The sequence below is a fragment of the Stegostoma tigrinum genome, chromosome 1, assembly GCF_030684315.1.
Source record: "Stegostoma tigrinum isolate sSteTig4 chromosome 1, sSteTig4.hap1, whole genome shotgun sequence".
NCBI classification, from domain to species: Eukaryota; Metazoa; Chordata; class Chondrichthyes; order Orectolobiformes; family Stegostomatidae; genus Stegostoma; species Stegostoma tigrinum.
In genome coordinates this window covers 70760641-70787998 of record NC_081354.1, presented here as the reverse complement: position 1 = coordinate 70787998, position 27358 = coordinate 70760641, and the positions used below count along the sequence as shown (strand labels likewise).

General features: G+C 38.5%; 1 protein-coding gene across 3 annotated transcripts in view; it reads right to left on the bottom strand.

Annotated features, from left to right (window-relative positions):
- Positions 1 to 27358, bottom strand: part of fras1 (Fraser extracellular matrix complex subunit 1) — a 446760-nt gene that overhangs the window by 19374 nt on the left and 400028 nt on the right. For all 3 annotated transcript variants that reach the window (XM_059646148.1, XM_059646150.1, XM_059646159.1), the window contains 6 exons: positions 19250 to 19482; positions 8774 to 8934; positions 7388 to 7602; positions 5293 to 5443; positions 5095 to 5202; positions 3165 to 3324 (listed from right to left, as the gene is read on the bottom strand). In XM_059646148.1, the coding sequence (XP_059502131.1) occupies positions 3165 to 3324; positions 5095 to 5202; positions 5293 to 5443; positions 7388 to 7602; positions 8774 to 8934; positions 19250 to 19482 (1028 nt within the window). The remainder of the gene's footprint in view (positions 1 to 3164; positions 3325 to 5094; positions 5203 to 5292; positions 5444 to 7387; positions 7603 to 8773; positions 8935 to 19249; positions 19483 to 27358) is intronic.

The following is a 27358-nucleotide window of genomic DNA, read 5'->3' as shown; positions in this document are numbered from 1 at the left end:
AGATTTATGAAGATGCTTGTCTTGTTGAATGTTTTTGACACATTGCATGAATTATCCTATTCTTATTAATTACTCTACTTCCCAACTGCCGAGTGAACTTTATTTAGATCACATCACAGTCAGTGCACCAGAAAGTTCATCATTTTGTGGGTCACTTTTGAGATTTACAAATATGAAACTAATATTGACTTTTATGATTTCATCTGAAGAGTGTTCTATTTGTAAAATTTTGCTTGTTCTTTATTTTAACTAAGGAATATCATCACATTAGACATTGGTAAACTGATACAGCCGACAAAGAAGTCTAGGCATACATGATTATCCCACCAGTCTCACATGGCCTGGTTTAAAATGGTCTCAAGTTAGCGAGTTTTGAGAAGATTTGTAGCTCAGGTTGAGGTTCTGGATGTGAGTTTGCTCGCTGAGCTAGAGGGTTAGTTTTCAGACGTTTCGTCACCTTTCTAGGTAACATCATCAGTGAGCCTCTGATGAAGCGCAGGTGTTATGTCCCGCTTTCTATTTATCTGTTTATTCTATTTATCTTTCTATTTATCACCCAAGGAAACCTAAACAGATAAATAGAAAGCGGGACATAACACCAGTGCTTCATCGGAGGCTCACTGATGATGTTACCTAGAATGGTGACGAAACGTCTGAAAACTAACCTCCAGCTCAGCGAACAAACTCACATCCAGAACATGGTCTCAAGTCTTTCAACATTTGTGTTAAGATTATATCCACTATGTGTACAGAAATATTTTGTTAGCTAAATTGGCTGGGGTTTTTTTGGATAAGTATAATTGTGTTTGTTTTTGGAGGGATTTCTGCTGTGAGGTCTGGCAGGTTTCTCATTGTATTTTAGTAAACTCACTTCATTAACTACATGGCATCCATCACGTCTGATTTCAGCCTTCCAGGATAACTCGCCAATTAACAGATATTCTGGAATTCACTGGCATCTAAAGCCGCCCTGCACGGTTGGTCATTTGCCCTGGACATAGTAGATGGGAAAACTGTCACCCTGCTTTGTTGGCAGGGACCTAGGGGTCCCTGTTTGATGGAGGCAGGACTCCCTCTTTCCCCAGGACCATCAGCAGAGGCTCCAGACCATGTTAACCTGGTCTGAGGTTGTCACCAGGTTAAAGCAGTCTCAAACTTCTGGAGAAATGAACAGTGCTGCAGGAAGAAGATCAATGACTTTCTCTAATCCAACAGGGTACCCTGAGTTGCTGACTGACTGTGCCTCTACACTGGTATTGGAGACTACCCTTGATGTACTATGCTGGGACTCTCCTTTAGGTTGACTGAGGCCTGCTGACAAGTACGACAGGCTTTCTGCTTATGTGTTTGCACTAAGCGGCAAGGTAAGACAGAAGTAATACAAACTTGGTCTTCACCTGTGAGGGGAAAATGCAAAATGGCAAGACAGGGCAGGGATACTGTCAGCATCCAAATACAGTTGAAGCCAAGAAGCGCTATGACAGTAAGCAAAAACTCAGGAGATAACAAGGTGCAGAGGTGGATGAACACAGCAGGCCAAGCAGCAGAGGAGCAGGATTTTTTGGGCCTAAGCCGAAACGTCAGCTTTCCTGCTCCTCTGATGCTGCTTGGCCTGCTGTGTTCATCTAGCTTTGCACCTTGTTATCTCAGATTCTCCAGCATTGGCAGTTCCTACTACAGCAAAAACGCTGGAGACGCAGCCTGGTAAAGTATGTGAGCGGTGTATATCTGTATCTGAGCACATGGTGTCCTTACAGCAACAGTACAGTAATAGTTCCCAGTAGAGCACTGAAGTGCAGAAGCATCCTGTAAGTGGATTGAATATTTGCCGGGAGGCTTATTAAATACTGGCACATATTCGATGCTAATGTACATGGCCAGTGCCCGTGGAGTGTGCTCTGAGATGTTGGCGTCTGGTGTCCAACATAGAGGTCCTTTGGAACAAGTGGCGAGCTGAATTTGCCAAGTGCTTGCTTTGATTTGATTGTTGAGATTTCTCATTATTTACTTGTTTAGTGCAGTTGCATAAGACAGGAAGCTGAATATTAATGAGATTACTTGAACTATTAACAAGGTGTTTAATGAAAATTCATTCTCTGCAACTGGCAACTTGCCACTGCCTAGCAAGGAACTCACCAAGCTGTTTGTCAAAAACATATAAGATGGAGCGAGATGTTTCAAATGTAGTGATCAGCCTTGCCAGACATCTTGTCCGATTCTTCCACAAATCTCAGCATACCATCGCTCAGGTCCCTAAGGTTCTGCCTATTCTCACATTTTACATTTGCCCACCTTGTGTTGGGAGCCTACCATTTAACTGAAAATTATCATTGCATATAGTGACATGGATTAATAACTCTCTGGAACCTGCGTCAAAACAGGACTGTTGTGCTTTTTGTTGTCCCTTGAACAATTAAAAAAAATGTAAACAGATAAATCTGAGGAACACAATAATCAAGAGGATATTTTATTTTGCATATAAACATCAATAATTTAAAATTATTAGTTGAACATTCTAATCTGCATGCTGCTCTATGGTTGAAAATAATCGTTATTCATGAAGGCTCTCTTACACCATAAGTAGGTTGGCAATGAGGCTGGATTCTCTGGATCATCTACTATACCTTTAAGGAAGAATTTGTGGAAACCTTGAAGAAACATTGTCAATTGTCTTGGTACTTTTTCCTCCAGATTTCCACAGATTTGTCTCCTGCAGCTAAAATGAGAGTGCACTTTGGAAATTAATGATGGCTGTCTCCCCTCAAAGGAATGCGTGTGGTTTAGACAGCTTTTTTTGGCAGCGCAATCAGAAAGTTTAGACTCATCAGCTAAACATATTATTATTTTTATATGAATCAAAGTTCAATGAAAAATGTTACCTATAGCTATAAAACCTTGCATCACAGTTACCAAAACTGACGTAGGCAAAAGCAAAATAATTGATAGTTATCCTTTCAAGGACAAACAATATGAACAGGCAACGCATATCACTCCCACAATGAAATTGTTAGATTTACATTTTTTTAAAATATGGCAGAACGCAATTCAGAATAAAATAGCACTCTGCTTTCATATATAAAATACTAGCACGTTTAAAATCTACTTTCAAGGTGTAGTATTGTTGAAAAGCACTAGTCCAGTTAAAAGATAACTTTATACTTCACCTGTTGTAGGAACTGGTTGCTCGCCAGAGCTGGTATGGGGAATCAAATGTCTGAGCGCTCCACAGCAACTGCAAGTCAAATTCAATGCCTCCCAAATGATCAGGAGCTACAATTTGAGATTTTTGCCCTGGTAATGTGTGGTGATCCATTACAAAGTGACCTGGAGAGGGGCATACACACAAGATGAATCTTCTTTCTGACTTCAGAACAGCAGTTTTGTGCCAAAACAGCTATGCCTTACTTTGTTCTCTATTGTTAGTCATATCCATACATGCATTTGACTAAAATAGTCTTTGGATAATGGCAAATAATTATCTGATATTTGCAGAGTTGAAGCTGTGTGGAGTCTTTTTTCCAACTTAAACTTCAGCTTTACTGCTTTATCACCTCAAGTCCTGTTCTCACTATTGTAATCATTCCTACTTCCTGCAAGTATGATAACATAATTTGCCTTTCTCCTTATGGCTAGCTACTTTCCACCTTGAAGATGGGATAACTAATGTTTTTAAAAACAAATTTAATTGATTGAAAAACAGCCTTAGGACCAGCTTTGAAGTCTTGATGAAAACCCCAAATTCAGAACAGACATGATTTAATTTCAGTGTTTGCTGAATCTACATTAGCAAGTGCTGTGGGTGCTATGCTCAAAGTAACTCAACAAGCTTTAAATATAAAGTGTGACACAAAAGAAATATGTACTAAAATAATCAAAGGCTATTTTGCTGTGTTATTCAGTGAAACTTATTCATGGCAGGATTACTACTGGAATTGGTTTAAACAAGGCATCTATCTGATGATCCGAACCTGTTGCGACTCAATTCTACTCTTCTGCATTTGAGTCAATAGAGTATGTAATGGCAGGTTTCCACTGCTCATGTCAGCACCAGCTAGTCAAGTGATCGGGGGAGTGTCGGGGGTGGTGGGCAGGCAAGCAGTTAGCACTGTCTCTTAATACTGGAGACAAATGAATGAGTGGGATTCTTGGGAAAACTTCCGTTGTGTGGTATGGTGAGAAGCAGCAATAATCTACAGGCAGTACAGGAAACTGAGGGAAGAAAGGAATGGGCGGTAACACTGTAGCTGCTTTCATCCCATTGGAAAGGTGTGGAGGCAGAGAAACATTTACGTTGAGGAAAGAAAACACAACAGAGCAGCCCATGTGCCTAATTACCATTACTCATGTGGTTAGCTAGGCAACCAAATGATAGATGACATGTTACACCTGAAATGAGCAAATGAAAATTGTGGCCATTTTTAAAGCAGGGAAAACAGGAAAATTAACTATCTCAGGACTTGCTGAAACCTATTCTTCTGCACTGAACTTCATAGCAGGGGACTAGAATTTATTTTTTGATGCATTTGCAACATTGACCTGTCATTAGTCTTATTGCATAACTATAATAAGACAGCAATACCCATGGTTGAAAATTATAGTGCAATTGGAGCAAAATGAATCAATAACAAAATAAGACCAGCAAGTATTTCAAGGCAAGAATCTGATGTCAATGTTGAAATTTAGACAAAAACAAATCTATTGCTCTTTCATCTTAGGAAAATTCAGCTCCTGGTGGAACACAAGTGTCATACACTTGTCATTATAAGTGTAATTTTTGTGTTATAATTCAATGTCGTGGAGATACAGACACAAGTTCAGAATTTATGTCTCAATGTATTTGAAGACCTCTTTAAATCTCTCCTAGATAACTTAATTTCCTCTATTGCTCTATTCAAAAGTAATGTTACACTTTGGGATTTACTGGCCATAAACTGTACTAACAAAGTGTTGATTATGAATTGTTATTTTTCTTGACGTGATTTATGTAATGTTTAATTGTGTCTTGTAAAATATGAAGTAAAACCAACATATAATTATTCCACAAATGCTTGTATTTTCCTCTTCTTAATATGCTTCGATTCACAAAGAAATTACCTCTAAATTTTGCGTGGGTCTTGAATTCAATGACAAGACGACCATCGTCTCTTATATAAATCCGTATGATCTGAAGTCGTGCTGACAATACACTGTCAGTTTGTATACCTGCAGTAAGTAACACAGTAAGAATGAAAATGTTCACACTAAATGAAAACAAATTCAATTATAATTTATTTAATACAATATGTTCTTAACCTGTTCTCCAGAGAACGGTGTCATAAAAGAATGAGAATTCCATCTCAGTGTGATGCTCGAGTGAAGCCCAGCCTCTTGGTGCTGTCACGTAAATGTAAGAGACGTACAGTGGCACTGATACCGTCAGGAATGATTGAGCAGAATCTCGTACCTGCCAGTTGTCAGAACATAAAGAAAGGTGACACAGGATAATATCTTTTAGGCCTTTTATATCCTGTGTTGCCAAGTCTATGAACATGATCCATTTCACTAGGCACTCATCACAAATCAATACCCTCCAAGATATAATTCTGCAAAGTCTCTTGCTGCTCTCAGCCTTCGTTATGCATATACTGTTATGGTCTCAGCTAACGTTATCACGGGATGTTATAACTCCGAATGATATCTGGCTTGATTGAGAATTTTTTTGGGGGGTTTTCTCCCTCCCATAATAATTCAATGTTACAGATTGAGCTTTAACAATCAAACAGAAGTTTATTATGTGAAAGAATGAAGATAAAACAGAATAAATCAAATGGTCTACATATAATACAATAGCACTAGTTTACAATACACACATCAGAGAGAGAACTTCTTCCTGTTCCACATCAATAAGGTTTAACTTTTCTGTAGCTTCAACTCCATGTCTGCAGAATCCAATTGAGTTTAGACTTTCACAGCTTCAAATAACTTGCAGTTTTAACCGAAAACCTCTGGTCTACAACTATAAAATAAAACTCCATTCACTAGGGTAATCCATTTCTGAACAGCTCTAAAGTATTTCCCTTCTTTATGAGCAGCTGCCTGAGACATCCAACTTTAGCAAAGACTTCTGCAAAACTGTTAAACTGAAACTAAAAGGGCTCTTTTCAAACTTTGCATTTTTCCCCCAAGCCAAAAACAACTCTAGAATCTTCCAACAGAACCTTCCACCTATTACTGTTTATTCTGAACACTTGTAAAACTCATTGAATGTAAACAAAACTTCACTAACTTCCAAGATTTCTACTCTCATATTGGTTTTAAAATCCAGAAATCTTTACAGGCAAATTATTAAAGTGTTCAGACACAGAGAAATCCCACATACCAGTCATTCAAAATCCAGTGACTGAGAATGATATAAATGATATGAGAATGTATAGAAAACACATTGTATTGTAGACTCATGGTAATGGACACATCACTTTGCACAATCTAAGCTTCAATTGGTTTTTGGGGTATGAATAGACTATGCAGTTAATCGATTGAACAATGGTGAGAAAGTAGTCAAAATATAACATACAATATTTCATCTTGGCCTGAAAATGCTCTTTTTGACACAGGCTTTAACTGTGTAAATTTAGCTCGTTTGTTAGCATTCTCACTCAGAATTAGAAGATATAGCAACAATGACCTCAGGTGATAGTGTAAAATGAGAGAAATCAGCTCAGCCACAACTGAACTCAATGGAAACAAATATTATAAAAGGTGTATCACGGTAATTGAGCTGATACTGCCCAGTACAATTTAAAGTCAAAATTTATCCCTGAGAGCTCAATGATTAACTTATACATGAGCATACTATATTTGCACATATGTCAATGCAGTATCAAGGGCACATTGCACTGTGGAGACATGCTTTATATAAAATATTTAAGTAAGGTTCTGTCCATCAGCTTATGTAAATGCAACAGATCCAATGGTACTTCAAAATAGAGTCACAATTCTTCTGATATTCTAGCCAGTAGTCTTATCTCAACAATCAGCACCAAAATCATTCAGACCACTCATTTAATTTGCCATTTGTGGGCCTTCCATGTTGACCTTCATTGCAACAGGCCAAACGTAATTAATTGACCTCAAAGAACTGTGAGAATGTCACTAGATGCTATTTAAAACTCCCTTATTGACAGTTCTTTAAATAAAAAAAATCTGAATATTATGACATCCTTCTTTAGTTAGATTAATGGAAAATGGCTAAAAAGAATTACCCTTTTCTTATTGCAGTTATTCTTTCATTTAATTGACAAAGATACAATGTGAAGTTGCTTATAATTTGCAGCATTTTCAGGAAAGTGATTTTGAACCATATGAATGAGCATCTCATCAGCTCTTCAACTATTCTTGAAATAATCACCTGGAAGTCAGCTGTCACTGAGCCACCGCAGACATCAATCAGTTCTGTCATGTCATAGTAGGCATCAAAAGTCCAAATACAGCTCTTCAGATTGAGATGCTTATAAAGCTGAATGGTCTTGGGTTCTCTTACGTTTGGGTCAAATTGGAACGGCCGATCATACCCAGGGCCAAGCGTGATACTATCATAGTTGACATCATCGAGAAATCCAGAATCTGCAAATACAACTTTTCTGAATATTTTGGCTATTATAAACTGCTAAGTTCATAACAGAAAGATTCCATCTCTCTACTAACACAGTGAGGATATGAATTTGAAATGAATGAACAGAAAGCATAAAACATACAGTGTTGCTTTTTAAGTCTTTGATTTCTAAGGGGAATTAGTTTTAGAATTAGGACTATTTTACGGTGAATATTAATGTGCAAATTTTGGCTAGAATTCAAAGGGATGCTAAGTCAAAAGGATCATTAGTATAAAGTTAAAGTGTTTTAATATTTTTCTAAAATTGTAACTTCTCCCATTTCCCAGAATTCCTGTATTTGATATAAAAATATATGCGTGCAGGTTTTAAAAAAAAGGTCAGAAGGAACACAACAGAAATACTGATCTCTTTATTGAGGATCATCTATTATAAAGCTTTAGGTTTGACAATATTTCTATTAATAGTGCCGGATACTCATCTCCTATACAGAGTATGTGTATATAATTGGAACATGGTTTTAAAACTGAAGCATTACACCTGTGTGAGAAACAGCCATTGGGAAAGGAAATAGCTGTCACGAAATTAGAACTGTTCTCTTTAAGGAACTCACATTGAAGTTGCACCTTGGGGTCAATGACATGGCAAAGACTCACCTGCTCACCATGGCAAAATAACCATATGGTTTCCTCCTTTAGGGTGAACATTCAATTTCTTCAGCAGATTGTCAGAACTTTATTTTAGCAAAATAAGACACACAGATCTCTGTACTTGTTTTAGAGCTTTTTTTTAAAGATAGGTTGAGAAAATAAGGTAAACAGACAGGGACCATTGTACATATTGTCTGATCATGACCTGAAAACATTTGGATACACAGTCCCTCCCGTGATTAATAATTCTAGTGAAAAAAAATTGGCACAAGTATTTCTGTCATATGTTCATGCTGACTTTCCTGCTAAAATTATCAACAGGAAGAAGTTTCCCCTGAAGAATTATTGGGTAGATATGTAAAGGTTTGCTTTCTCTTCAGTTGCCTCCTGAAACACAACACCCATAACTTCAAGTTTTAAATATATCAAAGCCTCAACATCTGTGTGCTGCAGTTTTTGTCTTTAAATTACAAAGATGGCAGAAACTTGGCTGGTGAGAGGGTGCAAATCTTTTAACATCAATTAGGATTCTACCTGTGATGCTCCTGAGGTCCTTCAGTGTCACCAGGTTGGAACAGATGTGTTGGTGCCTGTAGATTGATTCCGACAAGAGGAAATGCAGGTTGTGCAGTGGCATGGTGGACACAAGGGGCAACATCCCATCTTGGTGAGGAATCTGCACAGAAATGTGGATTCTGGCCAAAAAGAATAGAAGCCATTAAACTTTTAGAATTCTACTAATCCAAATTATTAAAATAACATTTCAAAGTACTGAAAAGTGTTTTAATCAATTAAGGCAATTGGGTAGTTTTACATTGTCGCTGCCAATCTTGGCATTATACCCGCTTGCTTGTTTGCTCCAGCTCTTTGACCTGAAGATATTTTCTGCAGTAAAGCCCTTAGCACTTCACCTGGGCTACGTTTTAGCCGGAATACGGTATTGTCCGTGCAAAGTCAAGTCAGAGCAAATTTCCATTAGCAATGTTGTGTTTTACTACATAGGCGTAGAAATTTGCCCATAGCAACACAGAACCTAGGAACTGGAGTAGGCCATTTGGGCCTTCAAGCCTGTTCCACCATTCAGATCGATCTGATTATCTTTCTCTCTATACCCCTTGATACCTTTACAATTAAAAAAAAATGTCTCTCTTTTTTGAATACATTTAGTGAATTGGCTTCCACAGCGTTGTGGTAGAGAATTCTACAGGTTCACTGCCCTTTGAGGGAAGATTCCCTCATCTCAGTCATAAATAGTCTACTCCGTATCCTGACATACTTTCCCCTGTTTTTAGACTCCCCAGTTAGGGAAAACTCCTCTCTAACTATAGTCTGTCAAGACCTGTTAGAACTTTTATACATTTCAAAGATACCACTTCTCATCCTTCTAAACTCCAGTGATTTCAGGCTCAAGTGAACCAATCCCTCCTCATATAACATTGCAGCCAGCCCCAGTATCAGACTAGCAGACCTCCACTGCACTCCCTCAACAGCAAGTACATCCTTTCCGAGGTGGGGAGAACAAAATTGCATGCAATAATGTAGACGGATTCTCTCCAAGGTCCTCTATAACTGCAGTAAGGAAGCCCTGTTTCTGAATTCAATTTCTCTTGCAATGAAGGCCAATAAATTATATGCCTTCCTTACTGCAGCTGCTTGTCCACCTGGTGCACAAGGACACCCAGATTCTGTGCTTTCCAATACATTACAATTTCAATAATATTCTTTCCTTCTGTTTTTCACACTGAAGTGTATAAATGTAAAGTAATACACTTAGTTATAACTTTACGTTTAGCCATGTGGTACTGCTTTTGCTGTGTGTTTTCCCACTCATTCAACCTGTCTAAATAATCTTGAAGTCTCCATGCATTTTCTTTGCAATTCACAATCCCACCCTGTTTTGTGTCATCAGCAAACTTGGAAATGTTACATTTGGTTCCTTCATCAAGTGCATTTATACATATATCTTGAACTGTTGTTGTTCAAGTACTGATCTTTGGAGTATCTCAAGAGTCACTGCCTAACCACTCTGTCAACGAATTCTCTATCTCTGCCATTCCATGTGTTTTAAATTTCCCAACAGCCTCTTATCAAGGAACTTATCTAAAAAAATCCAAATACACCACATGCACTGGTTCTCCCTTATCTTTTTTACTAGTTACATCCTCAAAAAACTCTATCAGATTTGCTAAGCATGATTGCCTTTCATAAATCCATGCTGGTATTGTCCAATTCTGTTGATGTTTTCCAAATGTTCTGTTATCACGTGTTTTGTAACAGTCTCTAGCGCTGTCCCTACTTTAATGTTAGACTATCTGGCCTGCGATTCTGTGTTATTTCTCACCCTCCTTAAACTAGCATCTCATTTTAATCCCACTTTCCAGCACCTGATTCTTAACCTTGCAGGTTAGAGTACTTCAGGTGCAGGTCCACATTCTTTATAAATTAATTTAGGGATTCTGCCTCAACCATCAACCTAGGCAGAGAATTCCACACAACCACAATCCTGTATGTGAGCAGATCTCTCCTCATGGCCCCTCTAATCCTTTTACAAATCACCTTAAATCGGTGCGTCCCAACAATCAACTTTTTCACTACGGGAAATAGGTCTTCCCTGTCCACTCTATTCAAGCCCCTCGTTATAGTGTATAACTCTATTAAGTCAGTCTCCTCTGTTCTAAGTAAAATAACCTTTGTCTGTCCAATCTACTCAATACATAGAATTTTGAAGCCGTGGCAACGACCTTGTAAAACCCCTTTGTATGCTTGCAACAGAATTATGTCCCTCCTGTAATTTTGGTGACCAGGCTGTGCACAAAATTCCAGCAGTGGCCTAACCATTTTCTTAAATTGCTTCAGAATTACATTCCTGCTTTTGTACTCAATACCCTGCCCTATGAAGGAAAGATTCCCACATATTGTCCTTGAATGGAAATCTGTTCCAATAGTTGATGCTGGGGCCCTGACAGTTTGTGTAAATTAATGATTTGGACTTAAATGTAGGGGGTGTACTTAGAAAGTCTGCAAATAGCACAAAAATATTATGATGGAAGATAGTGAGAAGGATGGCTGTGAACTGCAGGAGGATATCTACAGACAAATGTGCTGGGCAGAAGGCAAATGTAATTCAACCGGGAAATGAGAGATAATGCATTTAGGTTGGGTTAACAAGTGGAAGTATAACACTATGAATAGTTGGATGTTGGAAAGTACTGAAGATCAGAGAAGTCTTGGTGTGCATATCCACAAATCTCTGAAAATAGCTGGGCAAGTAGATAAGGCAATAAAGAAGGCATATGGGATGCTCACCACTTTTTGCTGAGGCATGGAATACAACAGCAGGAAGGTTCTGCTGGAACTATATAAAATGCTAGTTAGGACACAATTGGTGTGCTGCAGACAGTTCTGGTCACCACATTATAGGAATGATGGGATTATTGCAATAGAAAGAAAATTTATCAGGATGCTCAATAAGCTGGACAGTCTGACATGGAAGGCTAAGAGATTGACAAGAAATGTTTTTCACTCTGAGCGTTGGTGGCAGCCTGAAACACTCTGCCTGAAAGGTTGAGTCAGAAACTGATAGTGTTGAAGCAGTACTAATATGCTTATTTGCATTGCCATCGCCTTCAAGATGGTGAACCAAACTCTGGAATATGGGTTTGGTGCAGTCAGATTTTTGTTGATCAGCACTGACACTATGGCCAAATAGCCTCCTTCTGTAAATGTCAGAGCCTACATGCCTTCTTTACTACCTCAGCTAACTGCCCTGCCACCTCAGGGACCTGAGGACATGTACTTCAAGGTCTCTCACTTTCTCCACCCTCTCAATAGTCTTGTCTAAATTGTGTTCTTTGTTTTGTTTGCCTTCCAAATGCATAACCTCACACTTCTCAAGAATGAATTCCATTTGTTGCTGGCCTGCTCAGTCTACTAAACCATTGATGTCATTCTGCAGTTAATTTTGAACCTCTTCACGATCAATACAATTTTTGAGTTGTCTGCAAATTTACCAATCATGGCTCTCACTTTTAAATTTAAATCATTAAAATATCACAAACTGCAAGAGACCCAACACTGAATCTTGTGGAACTCAGGAAACCTTGTCTTCATTCAGAGAAACATTCATTGACCGTGGTTGTTAAGTATCCTGTTACTGAAATAATTTTTGATCCAACTCATCACATTCCTCCACATATACTATGAGTTTTATTTTATGACTGATGTATATCTAGGACCTTGTCAATTGACTTACTAAAATCCATGCAGATAACATCCACTGCACTACCCTAATCATTCCTTCCTATTATTTCCTCAAAAATTCAATTGAGCTAATTCAACATGACCTTGCAGCCACAAACCACGCTCCTGATCCCTGATTAATCCATGCCTGAATAAACATTCAATCCTATTTCTCAATTTTGATTTGTGTAACTTGCCCACCATTGAGGTCACGCTGACCAGTCTATAATTATTTGGCATATCCCTCACACATTTTGCTTAATGGTACAACTTTCCAAGATTTCCAATCTCCTTTGTTACCTTGCCTGAATTGAGTAAGGATTGGAAAATGATCCTCAAAGCTACTGCTTTTTTCCTCTCTGACTTCCTTTAATAACCTGGGATACAATTCATCTGCTTCTACTGATTTATCAACTTTCTAGGAGATCAGACACTCCAGTACTTCCCTTCTCATTATGCTTATTTTATCTAATATTTTACACCACTTGAATTAGTATGTTTGCATCATTCCTTACCTTTATGAAGACAGAAATGAAATCCTTTTAAGAACTCTGGTCACGTTTTTATATCCACACAGGTTAGTATGTACATCTCAGACAGGCCCAACCCTTTCCTAAATCTTCTTGCTCTTAATGACAAAACATCTTTTGATTTTCCTTAATTTCATTCTTCAAAGTTTCTTTCATTTCGTCTCTGTTTTCCTAATTTCCCTTTTTACCTCTTCCTTGCACTTTCTATACACTAAGCTTTCTGAAGTATTACTTTTTTTTTTAAGGCTGTCATCAGCTCTATTTTTCTGCCTTATCTTACCCTGCACACTTTTGGATAAACAGGAACCTTTCTATTTTGCAGTATCACTGTGGGGGCATATCTATGCTGTCCCTGCAGCATCTTGCTTTTGAATGGATCACACTGATTTTCCTTTAAGTAGTTGTAGCCCGTCCAGTTCTGCCAGATCATTTCTCAGCTTTGCAAAATTGGCCTTTCACCAATTTAGTAGTATTAATTCTATTCTATCTTTGTCCATTTTCATAATGTTGGAATATATAATGGCATTATGATGGTTGTTTCTTAAATCATTATCTCTGCCCAGCTTCATTTCCAAAAACTAAATCTAGAATTACAACGTCCTGTAATGTGCTGACCAAAACGTTCTCTTGAATGCAACACAAGAACGTTGTGCCTTCTGTGCCTTTTACTGTTTGCATCCCAGTGACTTAAACAACACTTACTTTAGTTTTATTTAAAACCTCTAGATAAGCCAAGTACTATGTAAAATGTTTCAGAAAACACTAATTTATATCCAAATATTTTCAACAGTAGAGTTCTTTCCCATATTACAAAAATGTGGTATTTCCATCACTGACGAAAATAATTTTCTCTAATACTGAAATATTTATGTCATTACATGGTTCCTTCATCACTCTTTAATTGTATTTGAGAAATGTTTACAGTAATTAATAGGAGAAGACAGTGGGTGACCTAAATAGTGGATGACTTTGTTGCAGGAACTCTGTTGCCTTTGAAGTACTAGAGTACAGATGCAGAGGCACTACTGCTTAACTATTTGTAAGGCTTCACTCTTATAGTCTATGATCTTCCACATAGGAACGGACGTAAAAACATTAATTATAACAAAGAAGTTAGAGTTTAGCATTGCCATTTCTCTAAATTTGGATACTGCCTTGGATCCAAACTTTTCCCCTTTTCTTGGAGAGTTTTAGCTCCTTCGCCTGGCTACACATTTTACCATATTTTCCACACTTGACTTGTATTAGTGGCCTCAGCTTGTTTCCTCCCCTCTCTGGTAACATTTTTTTTAAAATCACCTAACACTCTACTAGCCTCCCACTTTTCCTTCAAAGTCTATTTTCTTATTTGTCTTTATACCAAGGGTTCTCACAACTCCCCTCAGTGAATAAATTTTCATCCTTGATAATTTTAGTTTTCGTCACAATTCACCAAGCTCACTTATTTTTCATCTCTCTCTTATCAAACCTCACTCTCCAAAAGATGTCCCACTCTCAAATGTGTTCTAGCCATCTCAACAAGCCTCACCATGTCTAATATTTCTATATTTGACAAATTAATCATTTCTCTAATCATTGATACTAGCCTTCCTTCACAAATCACTTTGATATGACTTATACATAGCTAGATGTGTTTGTTGCAGTGTCTTTGCTAACACTTTCCCAAACTCTCAACTTTTTCTCTTCCGGCCAACAAATGCATTGGCACTGCTGCTGCATACACTGTTTATCAACAATCCTCTTCCGCCTTTGTGGTGTTCCCTCTCTCTTTCTCTCCACCTGTCTCCACCAAAGAAAAACACAAGTGTACCTGGTAGTCAGCTCTGGATCTGGAATTGATCATTAAAGCAATGTTATATATCATGGTCTCTGTCCAAATTACTCTTTTACTGCAGGATTAACCTGGAGACTAAGATATTCTCAGGCTCCTCTTTTTAATTAAAAATTGTATTTTCCACTCCCTTGCTCTATCCCATTCAACATTTCCTCCATCATAGATTGGAAACCTATGCATTTCTCAGTCATTAACTGAAAGTTTATATACGTTGCAATGTGCAACACTTGTGCCAGGTGCATGAATTGGTAAAATATACTTTAGCGATAAAGCTCATAATGAGAATAGTATACAAAATTCATTAGCAACTTTAGATTGTTAAAATGTGCATCTTGACAGATTTGTACGTAAATTCTTGAAATGATGCTTCCAGTGAGGCACTGCATGGAAGCAAAGTGTACGCTGCGGTATCACAAGTTCAAATTTAAATAAATGGAAAATCATAGGGCTGGATTTTTGAGCAGCTTGAAATTTAAAAATGGCAGATTTTTATGCTTCTGGAATTCCTGCCCCATTCCCACATTCCCATTTTTACCAGCACAGTCAAAGGGGTGGGCAGCGATTCTGCTCCCTCTATTCCCAACCTGGTTGACTCTACTGTGGGGTTATCTCCCAACCACTCTCAATTTTCAGGGATTTAGACCAGCTTCTCAAAAATCCATGGTTAATGGGACTTCAGAGGTGTCATGAACCATGGTCTGGAGCATTTTTCCCATTTTAGGCATTTGTTTCAAGAAGCTAATGGACGTTTGTACTCTCAAAAATCTAAGTATTTAGTTATACAATGTAAAGAGCTGTCAAGTCTTTACAGTTTCTAGAACAAAGAACAAGAACAAAGAAAATTACAGCACAGGAACAGGCCGTTTGAGCCTCCAAGCCTGCGCCGAACCAGATCCTCTATCTAAACCTGTTGCCTATTTTCTAAGGCTCTGTATCCCTCTGCTCCCTGTCTATTCATGTATCTGTCTAGATACATCTGAAGTGATGCTCTCATGCCCACCTCTACCACTTCCGCTGGCAATGTGTTCCAGGCACCCACCACCCTGTGTAAAGAACTTTCCATGCATATCTCCCTTAAATGTTTCCCCTCTCCCCTTGAAATTGTGATCCCTAGTAATTGAGTCCCCAACTCTGTGAAAAAGTGCCTTGCTATCCAACCTGTCTCTATCTCTCATGATTTTGTAGACATCAATCAGGTTCCCCCTCAACCTCCATCTACTATTGATACTTTTATCAAGTTGTAGTGGCAGCATTTTAGGAAAATTATGCATTGCTTATTTAAAAAAAAGGTTTTCACATACCATTATTACTGTTTGGTTTTGAACAATGTGCATACTGGTGAATAGCAGGGTAATGCTATTGTTTGGAGTTCTGAGGAAAGGTCTATCGATCCAAAACATTAACTTTGATTTCTCTCCACAGATGCTACCAGACCTGCTGAGCTTTTCCAGCAATTTCTGTTTTTGTTGCTATTATTTGGTATAGGAGTGATATTGGGGGTTTGTGGGGCCCAATCGATATTACCTATTGGGTCATTGGGAATGTGCAGAGGACCAAAGGTTGGACTGGAGGGTATGAGGAACCATTAGGACTAGGTTCAGGAGCATGCAAATTGATGGATGTGATAGAGATAATTAGTGATGTCAAGATGGGAGCGCCTTTTAATCTTGGTACTTGGCAGCCCCTGTGGCCATCTTCAAACTGTTTTTTGGGCAATAGGCCCAACTCCAACACATCTCTATCACCAAGAACAAAAAATATTCCTTTGAAGGCACTCTTTCTTGATATTTGGAAATTTATTAACTCACATTTCCTACCTCTAATGTGAAAATTAGGTTTTAGTCTGGAGGCTCATGAGTTCTCAAAGCGTGTACGCTGGAATGCTACTTTAAACTGGGAGGGCATGAAATGGAGTCACCCTTATGGGCTGCTAGTTCTTTCAACCTGGTTCATATAAAATCATGAACAATGTAATGGCAGACTGACTCATACTAAATAAAACAAAAATTGTAACAATGAATTACAGTCATTAAACAGTCTCCTGGAGTAATCTACTAATTCCAAATTTCAATGCCACTGTTTAACACCATAATGTGGTTGTATACTGATTAAACTGTATATTGATTACGTTGCAGCTTTGTAGTACTGAGATGATGTACATAAATGATGTTAAATAGTATTACTTAACACTCCCAGCAAGAGGCTCTTTCACAATTTATAAACATTTCTTTCCCTTTGCTAATTATCATCTTTTCTCAATCTGCTAGGTCATGCTGACATTTTGTTCCATAGGCAGGTAGAAGATCTCTGGAACCTAGCCGTGGTCATGCTTCACTTGTCCTTAGACAATGATCCCACAAAAGATCACTGCTGAGGCTGATCCTACCCTCACCTTCCCTAGATCAGGGACTGACTCGAGTCCCACTGTATCATCCCTACTAGTCTTACAACTGTGATCAGCTGTTAAAACTGACCAGATATAGAAGTTCAAACATTATTGATTTGGAAACTTAAACAGTGTGATGCATACATGATGTGTGACTACACAGTGGAGTTAGGGTTGAGGTATAACATCTTTCAGATAAACAAGTGTAGTGAATGAAACCTTTGAAGAGCAGGTGTGCATGCTGGAATGGATAGAGATAGACGAAGCTGAAGTGCTGAAAATTTTGTCAAACATTAAGATTGACAAGTCGCCAGGCCCGGATCAGATTTGTCCTCGGCTGCTTTGGGAAGCGAGAAATGCAATTGCTTCGCCACTTGCGAAGATCTTTGCATCCTCGCTCTCCACTGGAGTCGTACCTGAGGACTGGAGAGAGGCAAATGTAATTCCTCTCTTCAAGAAAGGAAATAGGGAAATCCCCGGCAATTATAGACCGGTAAGTCTCACGTCTGTCATCTGCAAGGTGTTAGAAAGGATTCTGAGGGATAAGATTTATGACCATCTGGAAGAGCATGGCTTGATCAAATACAGTCAACACGGCTTTGTGAGGGGTAGGTCATGCCTTACAAACCTTATCGAGTTTTTTGAGGATGTGACTAGAAAGGTTGATGAGGGTCGAGCTGTGGATGTGGTGTATATGGACTTCAGTAAGGCATTTGATAAGGTTCCCCATGGTAGGCTCATTCAGAAGGTCAGGAGGAATGGGATACAGGGGAACTTAGCTGCTTGGATACAGAATTGGCTGGCCAACAGAAGACAGCGAGTGGTAGTAGAAGGAAAATATTCTGCCTGGAAGTCAGTGGTGAGTGGAGTTCCACAGGGCTCTGTCCTTGGGCCTCTACTGTTTGTAATTTTTATTAATGACTTGGACGAGGGAATTGAAGGATGGGTCAGCAAGTTTGCAGACGACACAAAGGTCGGAGGTGTCGTTGACAGTGTAGAGGGCTGTTGTAGGCTGCAGCGGGACATTGACAGGATGCAGAGATGGGCTGAGAGGTGGCAGATGGAGTTCAACCTGGATAAATGCGAGGTGATGCATTTTGGAAGGTCGAATTTGAAAGCTGAGTACAGGATTAAGGATAGGATTCTTGGCAGCGTGGAGGAACAGAGGGATCTTGGTGTGCAGATACATAGATCCCTTAAAATGGCCACCCAAGTGGACAGGGTTGTTAAGAAAGCATATGGTGTTTTTGCTTTCATTAACAGGGGGATTGAGTTTAAGAGTCGTGAGATCTTGTTGCAGCTCTATAAAACTTTGGTTAGACCGCACTTGGAATACTGCGTCCAGTTCTGGGCGCCCTATTATAGGAAAGATGTGGATGCTTTGGAGAGGGTTCAGAGGAGGTTTACCAGGATGCTGCCTGGACTGGAGGGCTTATCTTATGAAGAGAGGTTGACTGAGCTCGGTCTCTTTTCATTGGAGAAAAGGAGGAGGAGAGGGGACCTAATTGAGGTATACAAGATAATGAGAGGCATAGATAGAGTTGATAGCCAGAGACTATTTCCCAGGGCAGAAATGGCTAGCACGAGGGGTCATAGTTTTAAGCTGGTTGGTGGAAAGTATAGAGGGGATGTCAGAGGCAGGTTCTTTACGCAGAGAGTTGTGAGAGCATGGAATGCGTTGCCAGCAGCAGTTGTGGAAGCAAGGTCATTGGGGTCATTTAAGAGACTGCTGGACATGTATATGGTCACAGAAATTTGAGGGTGCATACATGAGGATCAATGGTCGGCACAACATTGTGGGCTGAAGGGCCTGTTCTGTGCTGTACTGTTCTATGTTCTATGTTGAAGCTAATATTTATAGTAGCACAGAAGTATTTAGCTGAAACAGAAAATATCAGTAATACTGAAAAACATTTTATGAATAAATATCACAACATTCATGTTTTTACATAGCCTTTAATTCTGTCAATGTATTACGAAGACACTGCAATCATAATAATGATCAGCTTTCTGGACAGTACCTGTTAGGATGCTCCTTGTGCTTGACGTCTAAGTACCTCAGAGTTGCAATGAAGGACTGGGCCTGGAATCCCCTTGCTGTTCCTGCCACCACAGGTGTGTGACATATAGAACTATCTGTTCCTATGGTGACAATATTGCTCCGCAGTGGTGTCCCAACATGCCCAGCCTTGTCAACCGCCTTAGCAACACACCGTACATGGAATCGCCGGCTGAAATAGATACTATCTAGAACCTAGTGCAAGCGGGCAAGATTATAGGAAGAAACATTAGTTATCTGGAAAAGTATTTTCAAAATTTAGCAACAACATCACACACATTTTAATACAATACGAAAAGTCCTACTACGTGTGCTTCAAGACTGGGGTTGGATGCTTGTGGGATAATCAGGACTCAAACACTGCTGCAGAGCTGGTGAGTGGCCTTTGATGCTTCTTTTCAGGAAGCCCTGTCAAACCACACTCCACTCAGGCAGCAGCCTGGAACCTGACAGGTTGGTGACCTTTCAACCCAATATCCACATCGCCTTTAAACCTCTTCGTAACATCATCTGACTCTGCACCATCTCAGCTCAATTGCCATCCATACCCGTCTTTGTTACCTATAGACTAGACTATTCCAATGCACTCTTGGCGATGTTCCACTCTCTATACTCAAAAACCTGAGCTTATGCAAACCCTGCTGTGCATGAAGCCACTCTCGCCAAGTTTCATACACACATCACCCCTGCATTGACTGACCTATCCCTATGCTGGCTCCTAGATAAATAATGCCAAGGTTTCAAAAATGTCATTCTTGTGTTCAAATCCCTACATATCTCTGTAATAATGTGTAGCCCATAATGCTGAGCTATTGGAGCTTTTGTAACTCCCAACCTCATTTTAATTTCTGCACTTTTAACGGCTATGACTTCAACTTTCTAGGCCTTAAGCTTTGACATTCTCTCCCTAAAACTCTCCACTTCTCTATCGTCCTTGATGTGGTTCCTTAAAATCAACCTTTTTGACTAAGCTTTTCACATCTGCACCAATTCACTCTTATGAGCTTGATGTTTCACATCTTGCTATCTTCATCAGAAGCATCTTAGAATTTTTTTTAAACCTAAAAGTTCTGCATAAATACAAAATTAACATGAAAACAAGTCTGTTGAATTTGTTTCAACTCTCAAAATCCAAGAAAACAAATTTCTAGCAATTCTTCTCTCTGCCCTTCCCCTGGCCCCAGGGAAATGATTAAAACTCCATGGTGCCAGTCAAATGTCACAGCCTGTATCACTCAGCCTGCCTTAGCACATTCTATAGATGGTGTACTGATGGTGCCAAAAGGCCTAGAGCTAAAGTTGCTCAAAGAGTATTTGATCATCAATCCCCACATGGTACTTTGGAGACTTCAATCCTTTTTATAATCAGACATCCGTCTAACTATGTTTAAGTTTTAATTAGCATTGCATTAATTATCTTTGATGATAGACTATTCTGCCTATTCACTAGACTGAAGCAAAGATTCTTTTAATGTCTCGGTTTGCTTGAAGATTGCTAATTTTACAATCATTTCCTTTAATCTGTGACTGCAGTTTAAAGTTAAATAACCTACTTAAACCACACAATCTATGACTTTCTGTGGTTTGTTTCCTTCTGTGTTAGCAGCCTCTGTGTATTCTGTGTATCCCCAGTCAAGAGAGAAGATAAGAGATGTTCTCCCAACTTACATCAAAGCCACTTCATATGTGGGCTTATCATTTTTTTGGACTCGGTTAGTACGGCCATTCTGCAAATGGAATTAACAACCACAGTTTGGTTGAGTATAGGATAGGAAAGCTCTTCACTATCCCTGGGGAGGTGACTGCATTGTAGTAATGTCACGGGATGAGTAATCCAAAACCACAACAGGGCAGATGGTCCAACCTTGGTTAAATAGAAGTCTAGAATTAAATGCTGGTCCAATGGCTACCACTGCAGATGTCAAATACCCATCTGATCCACTAATGCCCCTTTGAGAAGGATATCTGCCATCCTTACCTGTTCTGGCCTACATGTGACTTTAGACCCACAGTAATATGGTTGATTCTTAACTGCCCATATATTTATCTGAAATGGCTCAGTGAGGTGCTAAACTGAAGTGTGATTAGAGACAGGCAATAATGCTGGCCTTACCAGCAATGCTTGATTCCATGTATATATTTTTAAAAGAATTATCCAGAATTCATAGCCTCATTTGGTGAAGATTGGTCCCAAATTGTTCCTTCAGTTGCAACGGAGGCTGTTGAGCAGTTTTACAAAGCTTGAGAAAGGGCATGAATTAATGAGGATCAATGTGGCAATCTTATGCAAAAGTTTAGAGCGCTGTCTTTTCATTTGGTGTTACCTGCATTTCTGTCTAATTGATACTGACAATGTAGAAATCCCTTCTCTGATCGTTGGATCTAGAAGTAAATCAGTGTAACATTCCAACTCAACTCCTATGGAGTAAGACCCCATGACATAAAACTCCTCAACTATTTTTTGGGTAGCAGTTTGGAGAAGGTTTATGAGACTAATACCTGGAATGGGTTGGTTGCCTTATGAGGAAAGCTTGTATCTGCTTGATTTTAAAAAAATTAAGAGGCAATTTGATTGAAACATGTGAAATCCTGAGGGGACTTGGCATGTTGGGTGTGGAGGGAATTTTTCAATTTATAGGAGAATCTAGAAGTACGGATCACTGTTTAAAAATCAAAGGTCACCCATTTATAATAGAGATGAGGCGATTTCTCTTCTCAGAGGATGAGCATCTTTGGAAATCTCTTCCTCAAATGATGGTGGAAGCTGAGCCCTTGAATATCTTCAAGGCAGGAATAAATAGATTTTGATTAGGCAAGGAGATGAAAAGTCATCAGGGATTTGAAGTTATAATCAGATAAATTAAAATTTTATTGAACGACAAAATGGGCTGAGAAGCTAACGGCCTGTTTCTGATTCACATTTTTGTATGTAAATTAACCAAGGTTAATACTAAATTTACAGCTCAATCAGTGCGTCATTGTGAACAGTTTCTGTTGTCAGCATAAAATTGATAGTCCTTCTGAATTTTGGAATTATGGCAGCAATTAATTTAATACGTATTCACTGATTTGGGAGATATTCAAACAGTCAGTAATGATGGGTGCAGAGATAAAGATGCTATTCATTTACTAAGGTTTCTCTATATTTTTGAGGCCTACAAAAATAAAATTGTGAATACATTGTCAGGAATTGTTTTAAATATCTCCATATACAAACATAATGCTGTATGTTAAACACACCTTAACTCAATTTACTCTGAATTACCTGCTATGTACCGGAGCTATGTGTTTTTAGTTGACTCTTTTTCCTGAAATTTCTTAAGAAATGCCTCACACTTGTTACTGTACATTTGCTTCTTGTTACCTGACAGATAAATCATATAGTGTTGCAATAATGTAAACCAGTATTTATAAACTGAGAGATGTTATGAATTGCAGTATACTCCCAAACTGCAATTTTTGCACACTGCTCAATGTTTACAGTAAAAACACAGATTTATCAAATTCTTTGCAGTAAAGTAATGGCTACAGGGGAATCCTGTTCTGAGACCACAACGTACCAGTTTCAATTGATCTCCTTAATGTTGTGCACAGGCAGATAGCGCAGTGCAAAAAGTAAAAGAAAAGTGTAGTAAGGTTAATAGTTCCCTGAGCTTTATTCAGCATTATTTTAGTACAGTCTCCCATCATAGTAAAATATTCTGTGAAGTGAAGCCACTTGCTTGACTGTGGGTAAAAATTCCTTTTTAACAGAAAAGTAGGAGAATAGCAGTTCTGACAACTGTATTTCCTAAGTCATACATTTTGAAGTTGCACAATTATGGACTGAAATTAACAAATCAGTGGTTACAAACAGAAGTAATTTTCACATCCATCATTTTGATTTAAACAGGTGCTGTTTTTTGTTATAAAGTGTTTAGCAACGTCACCTACTGACCAAACATGTTAAAATGCAGTGAAGATTTTGTTATGAGCACAAATTTTACACAATATGTATTTGAAGTTGTGCTGGTTAGGTTGTAATTCAAACTTAATTTGCCTAATCAGAAACATAAAATTCTTCCTTTAAATTGATAAATAGGACATAACATAGTAACACGTAACCATAGATAATGGGAACTGCAGATGCTGGAGAATACAAGATAACCAAGTGTGAAGCTGGATGAACACAGCAGGCCAAGCAGCATCTCAGGAGCACAAAAGCTGACGTTTCGGGCTGAGACCCTTTATCAGAGAGGGGGTCTAGGCCCGAAACGTCACTTTTGTGCTCCTGAGATGCTGCCTGGCCTGCTGTGTTCATCCAGCTTCACACTTTGTTAACACGTAACCATATATATGTTTACTTCCAGTGGAGATTATCTTGATATATGTAAGAGTGGTAAAATGATGTAGTTTCCTTTCTCAGCAAAGTACATCTAATCCTCCATCTCAGAGGACTGAATTTAAACTGATAATGGTGAAGGGGAAAGAAGAATTTTTAATAGTCTCATTATTGTACATTGGTCAATTTATAAAATCAAATATTTTATGGAAAAACCTTTCATATACTTGAAAAGGTGACTACTTCTTGCATGCCTTATAATAATTAGGACAATTTTGAGGATCTTCCCAAACCAGTGCAAGGGGGAATTGTTGCCATTTCAATATGCACAGCCTGATCTAGAAGATTTAATCTCGAATTAGCACAAAAGATCATAGCAAATATTGAAGTAATTGGTTTTGTGTGTATCCCAGATTTAAATTCCCTGGCCTTTTATGCTTAGTTAATCAATTGCACCCAGACAATGTTAATTCCCAATTGAATTGATTTTACCTGATGAGAACCAATGACACACAGCTCCATTCCTGTGAATGGAATTTCAATACTTGGCCACAGCACAACAAGGTTCTTAACCTTGGGACCTTGCCACTTACTTGGCAAAAACTTTACAATAGTAGAGTTCGCAGTTTTTCTATCAATGTTCAATTAGATATCTGATATACCTGAGAGAAAATTTCTTTCTAAAACGTGGCATATAGAAATTTGTTCAGAAGTAAGATGGTTTAAATAATTCTGAAGGACAGGCACTTAAGTGCATTCTTGATGATTCTCCATATCAACTATTTTAGTAGTAATTCAGTTAACATACAGGATTGATGTGCAAGAGCAACTTTGGATTTCTTTGCAGATTTACATTTGATGAGCATCACCTATTGCAAAGAAAACTGTCAAAAATCAATGCACTTGATGCAAACATTTTGGCTTCAGACTCACAAGAATGTTCCATACTGTAGGAAATTGGGTGATTATGATAGATTCAAGTTATCAAGCAGATTTAAACATTACAGCAAAATCTGTTTTGTGAAAGTAAAATAAACATGTTGCCATTTGAAATCCATCACCATGGCTTAGCCTGGTCAAACATAAATGATGGGTAAAAATATTGAACAAAAACAGAAGCTGCTGGAAAGCTCAGCAGGTTTAGCAACAGCTGTGACGCAAAAAATCAGAGTTAACGTTTCGGGTCCGATGACCGTTCCTCAAAAGGAGTTGTGAGGAAGGGTCACTGCACCCAAAATGTTAACTCTGATTTTTTATTCACAGATGCTGCCAACCTGCTGAGCATTTCCTGCAATTTCTGTTTTTGTTCCTGATTTACAGCATCTGCAGTTCTTTTGGTTTTTATTTGGATAAAATTATTAATGGGAATAATGAAGTGCATACAATTAAAATTCTCACAACAATGTAATTGTTTTCGTCACTCTTTTGGAAACTGTTTTTAAGTTATATTTAGTTCTTGAAGCAGTCTGCTTTAGAAAATTTATCAAAGGAATAAGGCAAGTCAGGACTGAGAGAAAGTTGATTGCCCTACAATATTAACTGTCTAACTGACGGGCAATATGCTGGTTTTGGAACTGTTGTACTGGCCATTGGGGAAGGTAATGTGATATTCCTCCAGTGGAGTAATCCAATCTTTTCCAGGGCCCTTTAACTGGAGTTGGAAAAATAATCGCACTTCTACAGGGGCAAATTCTGGTAGCTCATTTGATTTCAGCAATGAACTGGACGTCAAAGAAGCCAAAGTTTGAACCCTGGTAACACTCACTCTGCTTTTCCAGCTTATAAAATGGCATAATGGGTTCCAAGCTTTAATATTTGATGGCTGGAAAGTAGATGGGGTTTGGATGCCACACAATGTGGCGACAACCAGATTCAGTCATATCTGACACTTGCAAAATAGGTTGCAAACAGCACCTTTACATGCTATTGTTTGGTAAAATCACTTTCATTTTTACAGGCATGACAAAAATTACCTAATTTGTGCTTTACGTTTAATGTGGTGTCCACATAAATGGGCAAAATTTTGAAAGGGCTCAGTTGCACATTTTAAAATTGGACCATATATGACTTGCGTTTCTAATGTGGCAGCAATATTATTAATTCTTTGATGGCACCTTCCAAACTTGCAATCTCTACCACCTAGAAGGGCAAGGAAAGCAGATGTATGGAATGTATGGAACACCTGTGTGTTCGTCTCCAAGTTGTACACTATCCCAAATCAAAACTGCCTTGGCATTCCTTAATTGTGCACAATCAAAATCCTGGAAATCTCCCCAGCAGCACTATGCATGTATTTATGCTACACAAACTGCAGTAGTAAAAAGACAGTTCACACCAGTTTCTTCATGGCAATTAGAAAGGGGCAACAAATCTTGTCCACAAACAGAAAAATAACTTCTTCCTTGTTTTACTTCCAATCTGCACTGTTTTCTCTTAATCAATGAATATGTGGTCACTTTCCTGACCTGTATCCATCCTTCCTGTAATTCCATATCTGAACGTCTCCTGTCAGGACTCCCCAAACCTCCTCTGTCATTTCTGGCTCAGTGTGATTGTATACTTCCTATCTTACCTATCAAATAAATGCCAGAGTGTCTTCAACAATGGATGCTTTTCCTGAAGGAACTATTCTTGGTTCCTTTTCTGTCTCAGTCATGCCTATACTTTAGAAATATCTGATCAGTTGTGAAACATTTTCGCTCACTGTGTGTGGCCATGAAGGACACAAATTCAATCTTGACATACTCTTCCCTCTAAGATTTTCCTTCTCTGAACTTCACCAAAACACACCTCTTTAGATAAGTTTTTATTCATCTTCCTGCTATCTTTTCATTTGCCACACTGTTGATTATGGTTGAACTATGCTTCTGGGAAGCACTAGGAGTTGTATTTTACAATGTGAAAGGTGTTATATAAATGTAAGCTGCTGTGGTTGTTGGTCTTTCAAGAGTACAGTGCCACCCATTGGAAGAATTGAGGGTAGTGTACACCAGTAGAATTACTTAGTGATTTCAAGTCACTGGGAGTATAACAGGGTTACAATTCAATTTTCACATCAGCAAATATTTTTAAATTGTTTCTGTAATATTCCAAAGGAAGTGCAGAATTTGACTGAATTTGAATTCAAGCCCTATACTTACAAAAGCACAATCAGTGATGATAACATTCAATTTCTTTATGATCATCATTTGTCATATGGTAAAATCAGGCTGATAGGAAATATCAAACACTTACTCCATGAAGTATAGTAATGGGAATGAGGAACTACAGAGTTAACTATGAACTAGTGCTTTCAGGACCAGAGGGAATTTGTTGAAAAAAAGGACCTGACATCTGTACTGTCTAGAAGAAGAATGGCAGAGGTGCATTTGAATGCCACTCCTTCCACATTTCAGATCAGGCTGACGTAGGCATATGTCCCTCACTGAAGTGTATAATTTCCTACCTTATAGAGTCGAATAAGAACTTTCACCACATGATGGCAAGATTTTAAAAAGATGCCGTGCTGTAGGCTTCTCAGGCCAACCAGGATTGGGTTAGGAGTACTGGTCTCACTGTTGATACTTATATCCATGAATTATTTATAGAACTGACAAAAAACATTGGAGGCAATGAGATTTCAAAGTAAAATAAATATTGTATGTTAAGCTTAAAGACAGGGGAAACAGCAACTGTACTGATCCTAAAAGGCCATCAACTGGAATAAACCTACCACTTTTTCGATAAACCCTTCCACCTAGCTATTTTACT